The sequence below is a fragment of the Bactrocera tryoni genome, chromosome 2 (genome assembly GCF_016617805.1).
Source record: "Bactrocera tryoni isolate S06 chromosome 2, CSIRO_BtryS06_freeze2, whole genome shotgun sequence".
Classification (NCBI taxonomy): domain Eukaryota; kingdom Metazoa; phylum Arthropoda; class Insecta; order Diptera; family Tephritidae; genus Bactrocera; species Bactrocera tryoni.
The window spans coordinates 83,779,081-83,801,409 of record NC_052500.1 but is presented as its reverse complement, the minus strand read 5'-3'; the positions used below and the strand labels follow the sequence as shown (position 1 = coordinate 83,801,409).

Genomic DNA, 22,329 nt, shown 5'->3' with positions numbered 1-22,329 from the left:
TCTTGAAAATATGCCTACGCTAAGCTGCTGACGAGGCTGTCTTTTCAAATTCTGTGATTTGAGCAATTAAACAAAAGGCAGGTCGAAGAAGAGGTGAATGGATGTATAATTATAAAAAAGTAAAGACAATTTGAACAATGCTCGTCTGATAAAGCGGTAGATATAACTTTCAATAACAGTTATGGCGTTTTTTTTATGACAAAAGTCAGAAGCAAACTATTTGTAGATCATATTGAGATTCCTTATTATAAATTATAGTAATTTTTTTCCGATTATGACGGTTCAGAGGAATGAGAAAAAATGTAAAATTTGGCAATAGAAATAATGTAATACCCTTCACAGGTGTACTTTTTATATCTCATACAAGCAATTGTGCATAGCTAGTTTTGTTGTTTTTTCGCCATACCAGGTTGTTCAATAAGTTTTGTCGTTCGATAAGAGAGGGTGTTGCTACTAGCCCAACTTTTTTTTGTTTTGTTGGTACGCTCTTCTGACTGAGAGAGATTTAGTAGAGTCTCTACACATCTCATTAGGCAGTGTGAGCCATATTTCAATGGGTGTTGCATTCGCTAACAATGGAACAAAAACACGTGCGAAAGCGACTTCCTCAGCAGCATTTGGAGCGTTTTAAAAAGGATAAAGTGGATTTTGTGCGTCGATTCATCTCTATGGATGAGACTAGGGTCTATCGCCATGAACTTGAATCAAAACAAGAGGCTAAAGAGTGGTGTGAACCTGGTTGTTCCGCTTCGAAAAGAGTTCATGTCCGGAAATCGGCCAAGAAGGTTGTGGCATCAGTTTTTTTGGGATGCGATAGCAATTTTGTTTGTGGATTACTTTCAAACTGGTAAAACAATTAATTCTGAATTTATTGCAACCTTTTGGACCAGTTGAAGTAAAAAATTCTGAAAAAATACGCGGTTTGCAGAAGTAAAAAATTCTTTTTCAACAGGACAATGCACCGTGTCACAAGAGCATTTTGACAAAATCCGTTAATTAAAATTCGAATTGTTGCATCATCCTCCGTATTCATCAGATTTGGCCCCCAGTGACTTCCATTTGTTTCCAGAACTCAAAAAATGTATTTGTGGCAATTTATTTCATCAAATCAAGAGCTCACAACCGTTGAAGCGTATTTTCAGACCTAATTACATAAAAAATTCAAGTAAATATGGTACAATTCGACGAAATGGGCGGAAAAGCAATATCGATTTGCGTTGCGAACGGCAAATACAACGACTTGCAGTGATTGATTTAATGAGTTGCGGACAAATAGAATAAAGCTCATATGGGTCTACAAATAACCAATAGTCGAATAGTGCAAATAATCCATGAAAATCCGTTACTGAACCGTTTTTGGTACGAAGAATTTTCATAACCTCATTTTTAGTGATGAAAAGAAGTTTTTGGAGAAATATGCGATTCTGTTATAAGCGAGAGTTTGTAATAGTGAATTAATTGAGATCGGTGGCAATTTGTACGCAATTCAGGTCACCAAATTCTTCTTTACTGCCTTTAGTACAAACCTGAATCTGATTGAGCACTTCTGGGTATCTTCTCTGCCAAAGTGTTCAAGATCGATAGACAGTTTGAGACTTCTTCAGCTTTTGTACTTTTTTAATCCAGAAAACACAAAATGCACATATAATTCTTTGTATGAGGTAGCATAAAAGGCTATAAAAATATCTATATATTGTTTTTGATTGGTCAATTTGTATAGCAGCTATATGCCATGGTTGTTGTTTACCAATATTTCTGATATTAATCCTTGCCAAATTTCAAGCCGACACCTTGACAAATAAAAAATGTTTCCATACAAAAACTTGAGTTTTATCGGTCTGTTTGTCTGACAGCTTTATGTATTGGTTGTCTGATCTAAGTAATTTTCTTGAAGACAACAGAAATGCTTCGGATATTAACCCATGCCAAGTTTAGTGATTTTTATGGGTCAGTTTGTTTGACAGCTATACGTTATAGTGATAAAATATCAGCGATTCCTACAAATGAGCAGCTTCTTAGTGAGAAAACAACGTGTGCAAATATCAAGGTCGATATCTCAAAAACTGAGCGAATAATTCGCATATTTACAGATGAACAACGGTCAAACGAACAGACATGAACATGGCTAAATAGACTTAGCTTGCACGCTGATCATTTATATACGTATATACTTTAGAGGGTCACCGACGTATCTTTTTGCGGGTATAAACATCCTGGCAAACTTGGTACACCCTCTTCAGGGTATAAAAAGGCCACATTTTTGGGAGTACCCAAAAAAGATTCATCGCGATTTCCGGTTTTCGATTTATATTTTTTTTTATAAGTTATAAGTGTTTATATTTCTAATAAAAAGGTAATTCTGTACTGTGTATGGCATTAGTATCTATCTAAAGTGCAACGCCGGCTCTTTACATTTGATAGCATAAATAGTTAACCCATCAAACCTGTTAGCAATTTTATAATTTGACGTTCTTCAAGCTAGAAACCAAAATTATTATGTTAGAGGCGTTTATGGTTGTCAACACCTTACAGCACCATCACCACACCCCTCTCTGCAGCCCATTACGCTCTCACATCGCAAGCGCTCGCATTTCAAGTGCCTGGAAAACTTTTGAAACCCATAAATGTGAATATTTATATTTGGAGCGGCGCCTGTGCTTGACTAAAGGTAACTACATACGTATGATACCTTTTCAATGTAGTGAGATTTTTGCCGCCAATTTATTCTTGTTTACAATTTTCGCTATTAATTGCCGTTATAAGGCGGCAATCGCGCGCCAACCACTCGCATTGCATGCAAACTCGTTTTTTCAACTGTTCACCAGAGACATAAACATCTTGCAACTATTTCTGTTATTTTGTGAATGTGAGTGCGTTTTTTCGATTTTTTTTTGCATTTTGTTGAATTTCTCGCACGCTAACACGGTCTTCAAGTGGCACTTACGAAAGACATTATGCGACGTTGTACATTTCTGCTGGTGAAAAGTTGGAGATTTTGCAACAAAACTGCAACACGCTATGGAAAAGTTTCAGCTGAGGCGTTTAATTAAATAATCAGCATGAAAACAAGCAGCACAAGTAATGCATTAGAAAGCAATTGGGGTGCATTAAGAGAGAATGGTGTGCCGAGTTCACGGCATTTTTGACAGATTTTTGGTGGTCTCAGTAGCAGGTTTTTTTACACTGGGTTTGAAAAAATCTAAAAATAAAATAAAGAATGAGGCAATAGAAAAAAGTTCTCAAGTTTTGTAGTGAGAAGTGTGCTCGGACTTCGATCTGAAGTAGACAAAATCTTAAGTGTACTTATCAACAGCAACCTAATGTCACAGCGCTTACTGCTCGTAATTAGCACCACAGCAAATGCGTGTGTAAAAAGATAAGAAAACATAAAAAAAATATAAAAATATCCCTTTCTAAAAATTCGGCGATAAACCACCGAAAAATTGTTGCTTTTCCAAGCACCGCTGAAAAATTTACTGTGTCAGTAGCAATTAAACCACCACCTCGTTTGCTTTATGGTGCGGCAATAAAAATCAAAGGATTACGAAATCGAACCACATTCTCAACGCTATCCAACGTGCAGCACCCGTATTCATGGTGATCAACATAAAAATAGATCTTGCACCATATGATACAAAATTTTACAGCAAATTTTAATTTCTTTTCAAAACACACACACTTACCAACACTAATATGTCATGTAAAAAAATGAAGGAGAAAAAAATTATCGACGCAATTAAATAAGATAAAACAAAATTGCTGCCGCCAAGCACTGGGCGGACAACAGTTCAATCAAATTGAAGAAACGTAAACCAGTGTACGTAAAATCGTAACAAAGTGGCCACAAGAATTATAACCATTTTCGTATTGGTCAACTGCTAGTAGAGCGCAAACAGCAAACGGACAGGGTGTAGTGCTGGCAGGAGTCGGTGAGCAAGTGAGCGAGTGAATGAGCGCCTGCGTGCGTGTGCTAATTTCGCAACCTTTAATTTGAGTCATTTGAGAAACAGAAGCAAAATGTGTTATTATAGACGAGTAAATGCGGCTGTGCCGACTGGCTGGTTGTCTGAGGCGGGAGGGGCTCAGCAACATTCGTATAATTGTTGACAGACTGCCTTCAACTGCTACATATACCCTATAAGTGTGTGCGTTTGTCTGTACAGTTTGACATGTTAGCCATCTCGAATGGCAGCGATAAAGAATCGGCAGTTGCCGGCGGCTACTGGTTGCCATTTTGGCGATTTGTACCAAATGTGATGGCAAACATTTAATGCCGACAAGATGTTGGCGCACAGGAGCCACAAACATGTGTGTCTCGCAAGTGAGTGGCTGAGCGGTGACGGACTGATAAACCGACAGGCAGTCTGCTTAACTGGCGCACAAGCCGTACCATTTCCAACGACAGCCATTTGACAACTCGACAGACACTTAAAAGCACACACTTCGCTGTTGCGCGATGAAGAAAAAAACCCAAGCCGCCTCCTTGAATTGAGCAATTGGTTGTGGCAAGCAGCTAGCTGCCTGCAATTGCCACTGCCTGTAGTTATTTGCTCCACATTCGCATTTTGCTTGCCATCATCATAATCATCGCGCGGCGTTGGCGCATTCGCCGGCCACTTGCTGCCTTCGGTTGGTCAAACGCTGCAGCTGGTGGCTCAGCTCCAGCTGTTGTCCGCCACTACGCGCCTCTTAGCTTTGGCTAGCAATATAGTAGTTGTAACTAACTAGAAGTGTAGCAACCAACCGAATTGCGCTGGCGTCCATTATGAGTGAGCGGTGCTGCGGTGAGCGTACGCTGGCGGTTGGCGGTTAGTGGAGGCAATAACTTACGGTGATTATTGCACTTAACGGTCTGCAAATTATGGTGCGTTATGTTAGAGGTGATTGCAAATATTTGGGCAAAAGTTTGTTCAAAGTATTTTAACTACATGCTTAAGTTCAAAAATGCGAAAATGGCACGAAAAGCAGGTGTGAGACAATTTTGATGATGTGATGAATTCGTTGTGTCAAAATTTAGTTCGATAACGCTTTTCGAAAAAGACCGTTTTAGGCACGCAGCAGGTCGTTCATTGTTACATAAGGCTTAAAACAGCATGCAACATGAAACAGCAATGATTTGCAGTTGCTACTCTGCACGGATATTCTCGTTTTCCAATGTATTAATTAATGTGAACTAGAAGAGCCGATTGAGTTCAACATCCTTTCTAAATATGTATGTACATATTAAATATTGTCAATAAAATTAATAGAAAATAACTAATTTTAAAGCTTTCCAGAAAACTGTGGTTTGTGATATAAGTGAAACTCTAGATCATTCTTTGTGAAAGTACATTCGATGTTCGTACGAAGTTCATCAATCGTCGTTGGGTTGTTGGCATAGACCATAGACTTGACCTAGCCCCACAGGAAATTGTCTAACGGCGTCAAATCGCACGACTGAGGCGGCCAATTGACTGTGCCATTGCGTGAGATAACATATTCACCAAACTTAGTTTTTAATAAATCGATTGTGACATTCGCTGTGCGACTTGTTGCGCAATCCTATTGGAACCACATATTTTCCAAGTCCATATCATTCAATTCACATACGACGATCCTGGTTGTCAAGCGGTTTCAGTTCTTGCGTCAGTTTGATCTTGTAAAGATATAGGCCAAGATCTTTTTGCAAATTCGCCACAACGACGTCACAGAGATGTCCAACGCTTGTTTTCGTCAATTGACACCTAGCGGCAGTAATATTCTTGACACTACGGGCACTTCTTTGTCTCACTGGGACGAAAGTATTTTTTTCTGCGCTTTCGGATTAAAATTTTTCCACTAGACGCTCAATTGTTGATCTGATAGGACGATTATGACGCCCATAAACTGGACGTAGTGCTCTTAAAGTTTATGCCACTGACTCCGAATTTCGGTAGTAAATGTTAATAAGTTGTTGGATCGTATATTTTAACTATTTTTGTGAAACCGTGTGTGTGTAAGTATTTCGACTCACAAACAGGCCAAACTGAGTTTTATGAAAAGCGAGCGAGTTGAGTCCATGAATGCTTTCAAAATCTAGACCTTTTGCCGATTGTAATAAGTGTAATTTAAACTGAGAAACTAGGAAAATTTGTATGCAATATCTTTCTTATACATTTAAGAATCATTTTGCTCTACAGCTCCTTGTATGCCTTGGCCTGCTGCAAATGTGTCCTCAAAGACATCTCGGTCGCTTGCGGGGTTTTTATAATTTTGTATGCCAAGTTTCTTCATGTCTTCCTCGAGCTCGTCAAACCATCTTGATCGCCGTCTATCTCTTGCTTTAGTAATGAATTTTCTTCTGCGCTCTCTTATTGTCTATTCCGTTACATTGTCGAGCCATGTTTGTTGTTTGTAGTTTCTAGTTGTAGTTGTAGTTTGTAGTCTTAGTCTCTGCGTTTTGATAAAACGTATAAAATTCGTAACATATCAACTTCATAAGCTGATCCAGCTCATCCTTCCAACTTATACTAATGTTCCAAAAAAAATAAGGTGGCATTGTATTTATTTGGAAAATTCTTTATTTATTCTTCCAAATCAATTTCATCCCCTTCAAAGTAATCCCCTCCCGATGCAATGCACTTATGCCAACGAATTTTCCAATCATCGAAACACTGGTTGTAGTCACTTTCCGGGATGGCCTTCAGTTCCGTTTTCGCTGCGGCTTAAATCTCCTCTATCGTATAAAAACGGTGTCCCCGGAGAGGTCTTTTGAGCTTGGTGAACAGCCAGAAGTCGCACGGCGCCAGATCAGGTGAATACGGTGGTTGCGGAACGATATGGGTTGACTTTTTGGCGAAATGATCACGAATTACGAGGGCAGTATGGGATGGTGCATTATCGTAGTTGTAAAAACCAAGAATTGTCTTTCCACAATTCCGGGCTATTTAGGCGGATAGCGTTACGAAAACGACTCATAACGTTCAAATAATATTTCTTGTTGACTGTTTGACCGGTTGGAAGGAATTCATAATGCGATACGATAATCGAAGAAAACAGTCAACATGACCTTGATTTTTGAGCGACTTTGGCGCGATTTTTTTGGTCTCGGCTCTCTTTTGGCACGATATTCGCTCAATTGATCGGTTGTTTCGGGGTCGTAAGCATAGATCCAAGTCTCATCGCCAGTTATAATGCATTTCATGATACCCTGGTAGTCGGAAAGCATCGTTTCACACACTTCAACGCGACGCCTTTTTTCCAAAAAATTCAATGTTTTCGGTACCAGTCGAGATTTGACGCGCTTGAGACCCAAAACATGCTTCAAAATGGTATTGGCTGAGCCTTTCGATATGCCAACTTCATCAGCAATGTCTTTAATTGTTAATCGACGGTTTTTCAACACCAAATCTTTGATTTGTTGAACGTGAGCTTCGTCGGTTGAGGTTGATGGTCGCCCTGGACGCTCTTCGTCTTCGACACGTTCACGTCCGGCTTGGAACTCACTATACCACTTGTAAACATTTTTTTTAGACATACCCTCATCACCAAAGGCTTTCTGCACCATCCTCAACGTATCTGCAGCAGAAAATTGATTCCGTAAGCAAAATTTAATGCAAATTCTATGCTCAACAAATTTCGACATCGCAAAACACGAAAAACTCACTTTCAGCAGCTCACAAAACGACACGTATCTCAAACACTAATGGATATTTTGACATGAAATTTGACATAAATGTGACTGACAGTACTACCAACCTAAAAAAAAATAATTTTCCAAATCCTTCGACGTGCGCAGTTTAAATTCAAATGTCACCTTATTTTTTCGGTAGTACGTCACTCATCATTACCTCTAATTGCTCCACACAGCTTTCTTTCGAAGATTTTCAGTTTGAATTCGTCCTTTTCGATTAGAGTTCCAATTGGTCAATGCTTATTGGTCGAATAATATTGTTTTTTTCCTGGACTTCAGCATATATTTCGTTTTATTTTCATTAATTTTAAACCAAATTTGGATAAGGCGTGGATGTTTTTGCTGGCTAAAGCGAAGTCGTCCGCGTACGCGAGTATTTGCTAGTTCTATTTAATATGTGTGCAGTTTATTTTGCGTCACGTATTTCATCAATGGCGCATCACAGCACTATGTTGAATATTGTAAATAAAATACTCAAAACCGATGAAGATCCACCTCTATATATCTATGCGTCAATAGACTCGGAAGGTCAACAGTAGCCAAATTTTTGCCCTCATATAGTCCATGGAGAAATGTTATGAGTACAGTATTGATTTATAGTACGTATGCTATTTATTGATTTTAATTGATTTGATTTTAAACAAGCCTTCGATAACATTAAGGAGATGTACTGTATATCCCCTCAATATTTCGGAAATGCAAAATATTAGAACAACTTATTAACATTCTAGAAAAGTCTTTTGTTGACCTTCGAGGTCTAAAGCCGCAGGGACGGTTTTTTCTGCATGGCTTATGAGACTTTTGTTCACAATCCTTTCATTTTTCTTCTCAATAATCCTAACATTATACTCGCTCATTGTGCGCTCGAAGTTAGTCAAAGAGTGAATGTAGCCACTATCTATAACATCAAGCTAGTAGTTCATTATAAGACTTGCTTGGTCAAGGTGGAATCGCTAGAAACTGCAAAGCCGATGAGCTTGCAAGGTACCCTCTCTTTGACCCAATTATATCTGCTTGCGAACATGTCGGCTCTTTGTTAACTAAATAAATACAACAAAAATTAATATTTAGTGAAGCATGTATCATTTGCATATTGATCTATTGTAATTAGTCAGCTTTTTCAGATTTTCTAATTATGCCGCAGTTTTCCCACAGAAAATTAAATCGTGCCGAAATGTGGTTGTCTATACCGGAGGTGACCTTGAACGTTGCTTTTAATTTAAATTTTGTGTCATTCAGTCATGATGATGGATTCAGTGAAATCACGCGCCAACAGCAAATAAATTATGCGCCATTTTCCGGCAGCGACATGCAGCTTTTTATTGTTTTCAATGTTCTCGGTGGCTAAAGGCGAAAAAAAACAATATTGTTGTCGGCGTCTCTATAAGTAATAGACTAACCATTATTGATGCAAAAACAAAAATTTAAATTTTTATACCACAAAAATTTACGTTAGCGCATTTTGAAGTCTTAGTATAACAATAACCACTCACCAAACCAGCGACAATTAAAAGACAATAAATAAAAAACGAGAAATTGCACGCTAAAGCCGTGTTTTTAATTGTTATGCAAAAGGATTTAAAGCGCCGAGCGCCGCAAAAACCAAAAAGCAGCATTAAAATCAATTGTTGCATGCCACCTAAGTCAAGTCAGGCCGCGGCATGCAGCGATAACCCCAACAGCCATACCAAGAGTGGAGCTAAATCAAACATAACAACAACGTTGCATTAATCGCAACAATAACAACAACTCAAACATGCACCTTAGTCTCAGTCACGGCTGGGCTGCTGCGTTGGCGTTCGCCGCTTCTAACGGCCGGCTTTGTTGTTGTTGCTGCTTGCTGATTCATTGCTTGGACGGCTGCTCAACTGCCTGTGACTTTAAAGGTTGTTGCCTCGTTTGTGTTCGTTGATTTTCCAGCATGTTAAACCCGTTGTTTGCAATATGTGTGTTCGCCGCTTGTTTGTTTGTTGTTGTTGTCTGCTGGTTACAGACCATCTGACCGTTCCGCAAATGCAGGGCACTGTGGCAGTGGGTTTGCATGCCTTGTGCCATGTTGTGCACTTCGTGTCGTTCGTTTGATTTATAAGGCGTGATCGTTAGCAGCGAGCGCTTGGGAAAACAAACCACAACAGGATATTAACCGAAAACTAAGAAAAAATAGGAAAGTGATGTATGGTAATTTTATTAGTCACTATTCAGCGACGACGTAGTTTTCAAAAGTTTGTAGTTAATGACATAAATTTTTGTTTACAAGGAGTTTTCTTAGTTTACTTTTAAATATAATTTTCTGTTATTTATACCTTGAGCGGGGTGTATTAAGTTAGCGATGAAGTTTGTAACACCCAGGAGGACACCACGACTAGTCTTTCAGTTATGAGTTATCGCTTAGACGATTTTCCACAAGAAGCTGCTTATTTGCCAGAACCGCCGATAACGGATCTTTACAACATATGTATATAGCTGCCATACAAATTGAACAATCGCAATCACGTCCTTGTATAGGAAACTTTTTCATTTGACAATGTATCGGCACGATACATGGCATGGTGGACTTTCTAAAGCATCGCTATTATATTTGAAGAAATGGTTCAGATTGGATCACTACAGCATACAGCAGCCATACAAACTGAACGATCGGAGTCAGGTCCTTGTATGGAAAACTTTTTCATTTAGCGGGATATCTGCACAAAATTTAGCACAGACTATTATCCAAGACAATGCAATAATATTCCAATAAATTGTTCAGATCGAATGGCTATAACATGTAGACCGACCAAACAAAATCAATTTTTGTATAAAAAGTTTTTTATTTGTGAAGGGTGCAAAAGAAGTTAACGTTTTTTGTTGTTTTTGTTATACCATTACCGTATTGTGTATGTTTCTTTATGACTAACCTGCGGGTTTCACCAAATTTTGAATTCGACTTTCGAGTTATACCAAGGAACATCAGCAGAAATTTGAAGGCGAGCATGTCCGATCCTCCGTCGGAGGTATCAAGGGCAATTGCGCTTGGGTTACCGTAGTTTTCGCCTCATTTTCTTTAATCGCTTTGATTTTATTTAATTAATGCGTGAACCTAAAAGTTTAAAGTCTATTCGGAAATGCTTATGAATTTTATGAGAGTGTTTTTACGGCAGAAAAAATTTAAGAAAATAGCTTCTTTGAAGCTTGTCGAACTTGAAGCAACCTCCAACGTAGTGTTGCTTGAAACATCTAATCAATACACTCCGCCGCTCAAAAACATTAAATTATTTATTTTTGCTCTTAATATTTGCAAAGCCTTTCTCAGTCATGCGGCACGAATGTGGCAACTAATGAGGCCTACTTAAATTTAAATATTAACTATTTTCTATTGCCAATAAGAACCCAACAGCCACAACAATCGAGTTTCGATATTTAAATTACTTGAAATTAATTCGAAGCCGCCTTCGCCCGCTTCGGTGCTGAAGTTTGTGCCTTAAGTCTTTTGTTTAGCGCGAAATTACCATAATTGGCGTTGAAAACGGTAAGTTAACCAGCGTCAATTAAGCAAATCAGCAACAGCGCAACGTGACCATCACAATAAAGCACCCTGTCCAACGCCCACTGCTGACACCCCAGCAGCTTTTGACCACCAAACAATAACAACTACAGCGGACATAATCGACAGCAGCCTTCGGAACGTCAAGCGGTTTAAATGAATTTGTCAGGTTGCAATGAAACTTAACTCCACTCTGATATATATATTTAAATGTAGACGTTTATGTGTATATATGTATATCCTTATATATATTTCTATATACAAATTTGTGTAGTATGTTTATGTGTGTTTGTTGAAAACGAGCACGTAATTTGTAAATCAACAATAATTACCATTGATTACGGCTAATTTCGCTTTCGCAGAGCCCCTGGTGGGCATGGCTGCCTCTAAGCACCGCCATTGACGCCAATAAACGAGCGCAAAAGTACAGCAATTCATAAGTACCCACTCGGCAGTGCCGCATTGCTCCTCGGCCGTCGTCGGTTATGGCTCATTTTTTAGCGTGTAATGATTTGTGGATATTGCAAAATGTAGCAAATTCCGTGTAGCGCTAGAACTGTATCCGGCATTGAGCCGCTGCCTGGCCACAAAACCAGCGACGTACTCACCGTTTGTGTGTGTGTGTGTGTGTGTAAGTCTATGGCTGTGCAGTCAAAGCAGCGGCAAAGCGCCGAGTTGTGCTTTAGTCTAGATTTAATTGCTTGGTTTTTGCATGCAAGCGATTATGCAATTTTTATGCGCTGCAATATCGGCTTGAGGACAAATTGTCGATCATTAACATTTTGATGGTGCTAATAATTTGATAATCCAGCGTTACCAATGCTGTTGGCTGGCTACTAAAAGCTTAAAGTATGTCGTAAATAGCTGCCAACAAATTATATTTTAGTGCTGTGAGTAAACACAAAGACTCGGGACACGTTTAATTCGGCAGTTAAATCGTTATTTAAAGCAGTGCTGAGTTGGCCTTTTTGTGCAGCAATGCTACAAATGAAACTAGTTCATCTTAAAGACTGATTTGGTTGACATTTGACATATAATTTATTCTACTATAACATTTTTCTATATTATACATTACTGCCTTTATACTATTTTGCTAATTCAGAGTCTATCATTGAACTTCTAGTTACTAAAAAATTACATTGTATGAGTTTAAATCTATATTCGTGCGGTTTGTTAATATATATGTACTTTTGTATATATATATAGTAATATTATGTTGTTCCAGATTTTCGAACATGTCTTGGAAAGATAGATATTGCTCTTGTGGGCAACCAGTTGCTGCAGAGTATTATAGTTTTGTTCACCTATCTCCTAAACCACTAAAGCTACAACAACCAAATTCGCTCAGAACGAAGTCTACAAGAACTTCTAGCCCTTCTATAGTGTGAAAATGGACTAAATCGGATGAAAACAACGTTCACTCCCCATATAACGGTACTGTTGAAAACTACTAAAAGTGCGAAAAATCAGTAACTAAATGCGACAGAGACGCAAAAGTTTGCTATCGGAATATGACAAGGTTTTATAGGGACCGTTGAAAAATTGAACAGTGGGCATGGCACCGATTACTTTTAGGGGAAGTCCCATATCTCAGGACCCGACTTATCGATTGCAACAAAATTTAGTATGTGGTATTTTTTTTCATATTTATATGTATCGTCCAATATTTGAGTTATCTCAATAAGAATTTCAGAGCATGTTTGACTCATAACAGTGTATTTTTGGGCTTAAAATATATAAATTTGAGCGGAAACTTGACTTAACCCCCACATAACTAATATCAGGATTTTCGAACATCCGACTGACTTTTCTCTAGTATATGATTGGTTTTTTAGTATGTGACATGTTAATAGTATGTGGTATTGAGAAAAATAGATAAAATCTGGTTGATACTACCCCAACTGTCATATACTATGTACATATAATGGTTTTTGTTTTTCTTACAATCCTTATGTGTCTGAGCATATGATGGGTGTAGGAGAGCTTCCTATACAAACTGCAAAAGCTTTTGGATAATCGTCATCCAACTCACTTTTCGTCACCAGTAACCATTAAGCAAATCATAGGCATTAATGCAACGAAGTATATTTCGTTCTGTAAGAACATGAGTAACCCAAATTATTTCTAGACTTTTCATGTGCTTGTGAGCAGACAAATTTAAACTTTCTGCAATCTCTAGACTTGTTATTCGACGATTTCCATCAAACAACGACTTTATTTTATCCAGATCGGCTTCAAGAGGCCTTTCTTGGCCTTGGTGCATTCTCAAAACCGAAATTACCGGAACTAACTTTTAGAAATTTGCTAATATTGGCATTGGTCTTCGGTCTTCGGTCTTCGTACACATGATATAATTTTGAAGAAAATTTTTCTTACTACCAATCCATGACCACAAATCATAGTTTTAGCGAAAAACAAAATTTTTTGAAAATTCTAAATTGGCCATGTCACGTAATGTACTTTAATAATTGGTGATTAGTTTTAGAATATTAGGATCCCTTGATCCCATATCCGATCTTCAGGAGGAAAGAAGGTGTCCGGCGGATTCAAAAGCCACAGGCAGGTACTAATTCAATTTGGTTTTGGATAAAATGCCTAGAAGACGTTTTTTTTTATAAAAAATGTACACCTGGCTCATCGCCTCAGAAAACATCATTTCAAGAAAACCACGTTTCAAATTTTGGGGCCCGATTATTTTATAAATTTGATATTGAGTTAAAAATTGTACTGAATTGCACTGAATATTGAATAAAATCCACATACCGATGATAAGTATTTTGAAGTCAACATGTTTAATCAATTCTTTCAAAGTTCCTTAACACTCGCATATTTTGATTTGTGAGATCCATCAAAAATGTTTTTTTTTTTCAATTCGTTTCATTGATAATTCGCTTAAGTAGTATTAAGTCTACAATTACGATTATAAATGAAACATACTTGTATGAACAAATTTCAAACAAAATTACTAATAAAACCTCAAATGATTTTGCAAAACGACCTTGCGCTATGTTTCGAAAGCACTTGCGAAGTATATCTTTTTCATATTTAGTCAAAAGTAATTTAAGTAGTTAATTAAATTCACTGTTAATGCGCATGTGATGCTACGTGTTTTAATAGCCACACAGATGCTTAACTACATATGCAAGTAAGTATGTAAGTTTGTAGCGGCGATTTTGCGGTTTCAGTGCGCTCAGTCAATTATTAGATCGGACATGCGGTACTAAACTATTTCATTGAGCTCGTAAATTATCAGAAACTTCATAGTCAGCTACTAAAGCTTTCAAATGAATTATCATTGAATGTTTTTAAAACCTCAAGTTGACAACTTTTTATGACAATTTGCTGCTCATATGGGAAAAGTTATAAATACTTGAAAATTTTCTGAAAAAAATCTCAGCCTCCATTTTCATGTCGAATTTGAACCGCTTATTTAATAAAGGCCTTATTTCTTCTACTTTCAGATACTATGTCTCGACTATTCTGCAGTTCCAAATCTACCGTGGCATGTGTCGTGTGAGCGGTCAATATGTGCCCGGTGATCCACGGAAGCCCTTACATCGCTGTGATGTGTATCGCCATCCGGAAGCAGGGAATTTACTTAAGTGAGTAAGATCCAACTCAATAATATAAACTGAAGTCAAAGAAATCTTTTTAAATTTTCCATTCAAAATTTAAATTTTTCTATTACTCTTCTCAATTAAGCAGCACAATATTTTATACAAATCTCTTTTCTATTTGCAGAAGCATAATGGCCAAAGGTGCCTCACAGCCGTGGCAGGAAGTGCTTGAGGAGACGCTCGGTGAGGGTCGGCTGGACGGAACAGCGTTGCGTGAGTACTTCGCGCCGCTCGAGGAATGGCTGCGCCTGGAGTCGTTGCGCACGAACGAGTTTGTCGGCTGGAATTACGATGGCGACTACTGCAAGCGCAGCATTGAGACGGCGAATCTGCAAGTCACTGGAGGTTACTATAACATGGGCACAAAGTCAGATTGGGTGCAATTGCCAACACTGTTGATGGTGGTTTGGTCACTGCTTTTTATAAGGCGCAGAGTCTAAGGAAAACAAAACTTTTTTCTAGGTTTAAATGGTTGGAATTTATACTATTTTATGAATATGCTTTTATATATTTATTTTTTTTTGTACATGCTTAAAGTGTTTTAAGCTTAACGTTACTGCTAATGGAGTTTTGTTGTAAATTAAAAAAATAAAACTGATTAAAATTAAAATTGTAATATTGAGTGTCTGTTTGTGATTTTGTTGAAGCTTTCTTTTCACGTTTTTGTGCTGGCTTAAGAATTACAAGTATATCAGTTGTATTTAGAGGGTATTCTGAAAAATATTTAATTGTGAATTGAAAACTAATGACTTTGGTTTGAAAAACTACTAGTTCACTGCAGATAATCTTTGAACGCAAAAAAACAAAAATAAAAGATCATGGGTTGATGAAACATTAAGAGTGGGGTCTTTTTTGAAATGTTTGGTTATGTCAAAAAAGTAAATTTTTAAAAGTTATAGATCCTTTCATTACCCAAAGCAATGCTATACAACTTTTTCGCTTGTTATTCTCCTCCTCCACTTGATCGCTCCAACGGCGGGGAGGTCTTCCTCTCCTCTGCTTCTTATACAGCTTAACGTTCCATCGAATGCGATATTCGATCTTGCCAATGCACAAAGGACCATAAATCTTTCTCAGAATCTTTCTATCATACCGTCGACTCATCAGATGTTGTCATCGTCCATGCCCCCGCCCTATAAAGTCATAAGCAAGACGGGGATGATGAGTGACTTGTGGAGTTTGGGCTTCGCTCGTCGAGAGAGGCCTTTACTTCTCAGTTGGTTACTCGGGTTGAAATAGCACCTGTTGGGAAGAATTAATCTATGTTGAATTTCGAGGCTAATATTGTTGTTGGTGTTAATATTGGTTCTAAGATAGACGAAATTATCTACGACTTCGAAGTTATGACTGTCAACAGTGACGTGTGAGCCTAGGCAGGAGTGTGACGACTGTTTTATTGATGACATGAGTATTTCATCTTGCCCTCCTTTACTACCAGACCCATTTGCTTTGCTTCCATATCCAGTCTGCAGGAAGCAAAGCTAACGGCGCGGTTATTATCGCTAATGATATCGATGTCACTGGCGTAGACCAGTAGTTGTACACTCTTATAGAAAATTGTACCTTCTCTACTTAGATCTGCAAATCGAATTATTTTCTCCAGGAGTATATTGAAGAAGTCGCACGATAGCGAGTCGCCTTGTCTGAAACCTTGTTTGGTATCGAATGGCTCAGAGAGGTCTTTCCTGATTCTGACGGAGCTTTTGGTATTGCTCAACATCACTTTACACAACCGTATGTGTTAGTTTTGTGGAGATACCAAATTCAGGCATAGCGGCATAAATACATCTCCTTTTCGTGCTGTCAAAAGCAGCTTTGAGGTTGACGAAGAGGTGGTGTGCGTCGATCCTCTTTCCACTGGTCTTTTCCAAGATTTGGCGCATGGTGAATATCTGGTCAGTTGTGGATTTGCCAGGTCTAAAGCCACACTGATCAGGTCCAATAAGTTTGTTTACGTTGGCTTTAATCTTTCACACATACGCTCCATAGAACCTTATATGCGATTTTGTAAAGGCTTATCCCACGGTAGTTGACGCAGATTTGTGGAGTCTCCGTTTTTTTGGATTGGGCAGAGCACACTAAAATTTCAATCGTTGGGCATGTTTTCAGCCGACCACATTTTACAAAGAAGCTGATGCATGCTCCTTATCAGTTCTACGCCGTAGTATTTGAAAATGTCGCCCCTACTTACGGTCGAAAAAATGAAAATTTGAAAAAAAATGGTGGCAGTAAAAAAATATTTCTTGTTTTTGACCAACAAAATTCAACTTTCGCTGAGACCAAAAACTGGTAGGTAATTATGTCTCTGTATTTATTATTTGTATTTATCTCCGAGTATCACTGCAACTAATTTGATAAATTTTTTTTCAAAAAAATGCGTTTAAAAATAAACCGATGAAGTCTGTAACTTCAAAAACTAGTTGATGCATGTTTTTTAAAATGTGTAACCTACCGAAATCAGAAAAAACATATATTTTTAAATTGCTTACTAGGTGTGCCCCTCAATACCGTATATGGAATTTATTAACTGAACATATTTTTCCACAGAAAATTTTTTTTATTTATTAATTTGTTACTGTAAACTTGTTGGTCGTTCAGTTTTTTTTTTTACTTTTTTCAATAATAATTTGTGCGCGACACGCTGGCAAGTTCAAGAACTGCCCACAAAGAAAACAAAGCACACATATACATTATATAACAAATGCACACATGCGGTGTCGCCTAATGACCTGCGTGTACGCAAGCGTTTTTCCAAACTACCCATGCACCGCATACGCAAAAACTGCCCAATCAACGCCAATGGGTTTCGCATACGCACAGGTGGTCCCATTTGCTTTATTTCGCACTTGCGCACACACACCACCGCTTCTTCGCGCGCAGATTGACTCTGGGCTAGCATTGTGGCGTCATGCCGCCTACCGTGTGGCTGTACCTCTGACAAATTGCTCAACTGGTTTCCCGCACTTCAGTGATTTCACGTACTTTTTTCATAAATTTATTTTTATTGTGAAAAAATGGCAAATTGTGCAGTCTGGTTGAGCGGGTGCAGCCGGTGTGCTCGTTCGACACCCTTGTGTGTATGCGTGTGTGTGTGTGTGATTGGCGGTTGAAACGCGCCTAGCGCTTAGCCAGACGCCAATTGGCATTGACTCAAGTTCAATTGCAAATTGCGTGTGAGTTTTTTGTTTTCTGTTTTATATAATTCAGTTCGTGGCAATAATCCGCGTAATACGTCGGCGGCTCTTAATTTCCACTCACGTGTGAATTTGCGCTTAATTCTAGGCATTACTTTTTATGTCGACTAATATTGACGGAAGTGGAAGTCGCGAGTGGTTAATGCATTTCTCAGGTAATAAATGATTTTATTGAATTTAAAATGTTAAGTGCCTCGTAGGCGGCTTATTGTTTGCATATAAAATATTGAATTCTATTTTCTCATTTGCATATGTTTTAGAGTAGAACGTGCAAATTGAATGATTACGGTGTAACAATTTTTTTATCTTTTTTATTTTTCCTTTCTACTGTTAGCTTTTTTATTAGTAAACCTAACTATTAATACATTGCCACAAAATAAGAATTTTTTAATGAACGTTGCCAGAGTAGCGGCAACTGTCAGTTGAATTTCATAGATCGCACTAACGGTGTAGTTGCTTAAGTTTGCTCTCTAGATAAGTGAACAAATTTAGAAAGATAGAGTTCTCAGTTGTCCCACCTGAGAAAAAAATTACGAAATATTTGTTCGTAGAGAGTGAAATTTCAGAGTATACCGATTTATATTAATTGTATCTATTTAAAAAAAATTACATAATTTTGTTTTTAAACAAATTTATTTTAATTTTTAATTTTTTTGATAGGTACTTAGATATTGAGAAAAAATTAAACTAAATTAAAGAATTGAACGAAAGGTATGAAATATAAAAAACTTGCGACTTGTTGCAGAATGTTGTGGGTAATGAAAAGTTCACTTCACAATATTTCCGTTATGATTTGTCAAGTTATACATTTGTTTATGCCACATCTATCATATAGTAACGCACAAGACAAACATCGCAATGCAATAAATATAAATATATGTATGTACAATAACCAATTGAGTGAACCCTGTAGGAAATAAAACATGTTAAAAAATTTTTTGCACCATTTGAAACGAAAATATTACATTTTTAAGCGCAAAATATTTTCTGTAAAACAAACCTTAATTACTAATTGCACCGTAGCGTAAACCAAAAACTAATCTAATCGAATTCCTGAGTTAAAATGAAACTACATACAGAGAAAACAAGAAAAGGCGTTCCAACAAAGTTATATCCTCAAAAATAAAATGTTTTCATAAAATAAATAGATTTTGATAGATCAACTTTTATAGAAGCACAATATTAAAGCAGCCCATTCTAAATTATCATATCAGGGCCATGGGAAATAATACATGCTATTTAATCAAGATATCTTTTAAAACAAAATAATGTTTATGAACAAAGTAACTTGATTTTGATAATTCAGATTTTATCGGTATGCGGATGAAACGAACCTCAAGCGTTTCACACTGAGTTTTTCAATAGCGAGCTACTACAGTAAACCGAGAGGGACAGCAAACTACGCCATATATTTTTCCATTCTTTTGACATTTCTCTTTAGTAAGTCCATTTCATTATGGAGAAATAAACGATCCAACAATGAGTCGAATTTATTTAAATTTATTACCCATATTCGGGGTCAGTGGCCTCAACTTTTGCTATGTATAATTTATTGTCGTCATAATTGTCCTATCAGATCAACAATTGAGCGTCTAGGGGAAAATGTTCCTGTGCCAGTGGGACAAAGAAGTGCCCGTAGTATCAAGAATATTGCTGTCGCTGGCGCAACAATTGAGGAAGACCCAAATCAGTCTCGCACACGTCGTTCTGGCGAATTTTGCGAAAAGATCTTGGTCTACATCCTAACAAGATAAAATTTACGCAATAACTGAAGCTGCTTGACCACTAGAATTGTCGTATGTTCGTGAATTGGGCTGAGCAACAAGTTGAAAATGATTCGGATTTTCATCGAAAAATCATCTTCAGCGATGTGGCTCATTTTTGGCTCAATGGCTTCGACAATAAGCAAAATATGCGTTACTGGTCTGGCAGCAATCCATACGTACTCCTTGAGTCACCATTGCAAACCAAAAAAAAATTATGTTTGGTATGTACTTCTTCCTTGATGATCAAGAACAGGAATCGCTACTGCTAAATGATACCCGAATATGTTTGGCCCGAATTGTATGATATGGACTTGGATAATATGTAGTTCCTACAGGGCGGACAACGAATCGATTTATTGAAAACCAAATTTGGTGAACGTGTTATCTCAGGGACTTCTGTGAGGCTTCTACACATGACTCCATCCTCTAAAAAAGAATATGAGGTGGAAACATCTACACACTTTCTCCTCCTCTGTCCAGCTTTCGCCAAACTAAGGATGAAACATCTCGGTTTCCATACTTTTTGCGAACCCGGAGTATTGATATTATCCGCCTCAAGTTTTTGATCCACACCTAGTTCCTACAGGGTGTGTCTTCGTACTGAATTCGTTTGAAAGCGAAAACTATACCTTGCCAGTTTATTAAGTTGTTTAATGCTGTGTCAAAGTATATATGCGTGCAATCAATTCTGGCATTATATTCTAGATGTAATTTATAAGCAGCCATACAACAACACAACACATTATATGTAGTATACTGCTTCATAGAGGCTTTGCTTGTTCCGCAGTTGATAGATTCATAAATTGGCGACGTTCCCCTGTGTGTCAAGACGCGCACTGCCTCATAACGAAAGCGAACATATCAGCATTTTGCTTAAATTTACGCAGCGCAGGCGTAGTGTGTTCAGCGAATTAAACTATTTATTCGGAATGCATTTCCCGACTAGCCGTACTCGTGTGTGTGTGTAGGTAGGTAGTCGCTGATCTTGGGAAATAGTCGCTGTAGAAATACTCACAACTCTTCTTTTTATATAATTACATGCTCAAGTGTCAAATAAATAAAGCGTTAACGGTTGGGTGTTGATCCAGTACATTATATATCATAAGTGCTTCTATGCGCCTTAGTTAACGCGTTAATTTTTGTAAAATATACGCTCTCTGCATATGATTTACTGCTAGTAAGCGATGAATTCGCAAAAAAAAAATTGTTTAGTGAGTGAACTATAATCAAATAAATTTAGTGAGTAATGGGTTGAAACGCGAAATGCGTAACTGGAATGCAGTGGCGCTGTTACTGTAACATTTTTGGTAATAGAAATTTAATTCAAATAAATTATATCGAAACTTATTTGTTACATTTCGACTAACAAATTTATGTTTTAGGGAAAAATATATTTAAAAAATTATTTTAAGTTAAAAAAAAAGATTTTGTTTTGAATATAATTTTTAGATATTTTTTTATATATTGGAAAAACTATGTTTTTTGTAACTCTTCAATGGCGTTTGAAACAAGTTGCGAAAGATAAAATCTTCTGGGGTTATCCCTTACTTTCAGATTCCAGTTTTTTGGTTCCTTACTAAACTGTGCCTGCGCTTGACGAGAATTTTAACAAACTCTGCGGCGTGACTATATCAGGACCATACGAATTTTGTATGCTTCTGATCTACCGCTTTGCCTTTTGGAGTCTTCACCCAGGTAGCTCGTTCCATCGGGTTTTGATTTTTCTTACCATGCTTCCGTCGAGGTCGTTGTATTGACAATTGGGTTTCCCAATGTTGATCATGTTTTCGGATGCTAGCCGTATACCATCCTTGCCAATCTGGTCAACTATTTCATTGCCCTCGATGCCTTTGTGACCTGGACCCTAGTAGAAGTTGCTCTGCTTCGCAATACACTTCCGTCCGATATGCGGTGCGAGGTTACTGCTTTGATTGCTGCATGGCTACAGGTGCATTGGACGCCAGCTTCGCTGCTTTCGCAATAACAAAGACCTCAGCTTGAAATATATGTCCAGCAGTGGTCCGGCAACTTTTAGGCTCTTATTAAAGAGGAAAGGTCCAGTAGAGTGTCACGGTGTCTGGGCTTCTACAAGCGGGACTGTTTCTGAGAGTTCGATACAACACGGTTCAACTAATCGCTCTTCCCAAAAACAAAATAACGCAAAGTTACGCAGTTGATTGCTGGCTGTGGTGTCATCTGCATAACTGGATTAGGGTACTGTTCCACTGATCGGTGTTTGGCGACCAAAGACCGGATACACCGTAGCACAAATTCCCGGCTTGCATGAAGAAGGAATCAGCTTATCGAATAATTTACTCTGGTGGGAGAATACATTACAATCATTAACCCAATATAGAGTACAATAGACCACGGGTCACATTGCACGCTTCAAATTCCAATATTTCTATCTTCTAATCGCTTATCCAGCTTTCTCTAGACTGAGGTTAAAACATCTTTGATGTCATACTTTTAAATCGGGCAAATTAGTTGGTGTCGAAGTTAATTGTTTTGTTACAGGGCTTAACAGATTCGCTTATATATGAGGGTCTCTTTACCAATACCTCTCATGTTGTGGTAT

The 22,329-nt window shown here is 37.8% G+C and overlaps 1 protein-coding gene across 1 annotated transcript in view; it reads left to right on the top strand.

The window, feature by feature from the left end:
• Positions 1 to 15,413, top strand: part of LOC120767927 (angiotensin-converting enzyme) — a 171,653-nt gene extending 156,240 nt beyond the window's left edge. Inside the window, exons 8-9 of the mRNA XM_040094288.1 lie at positions 14,636 to 14,776; positions 14,916 to 15,413. Coding sequence (XP_039950222.1) covers positions 14,636 to 14,776; positions 14,916 to 15,231 — 457 coding nt within the window. The 3' untranslated portion in view covers positions 15,232 to 15,413. The remainder of the gene's footprint in view (positions 1 to 14,635; positions 14,777 to 14,915) is intronic.
• The last annotated feature ends 6,916 nt before the right edge of the window (positions 15,414 to 22,329 follow it).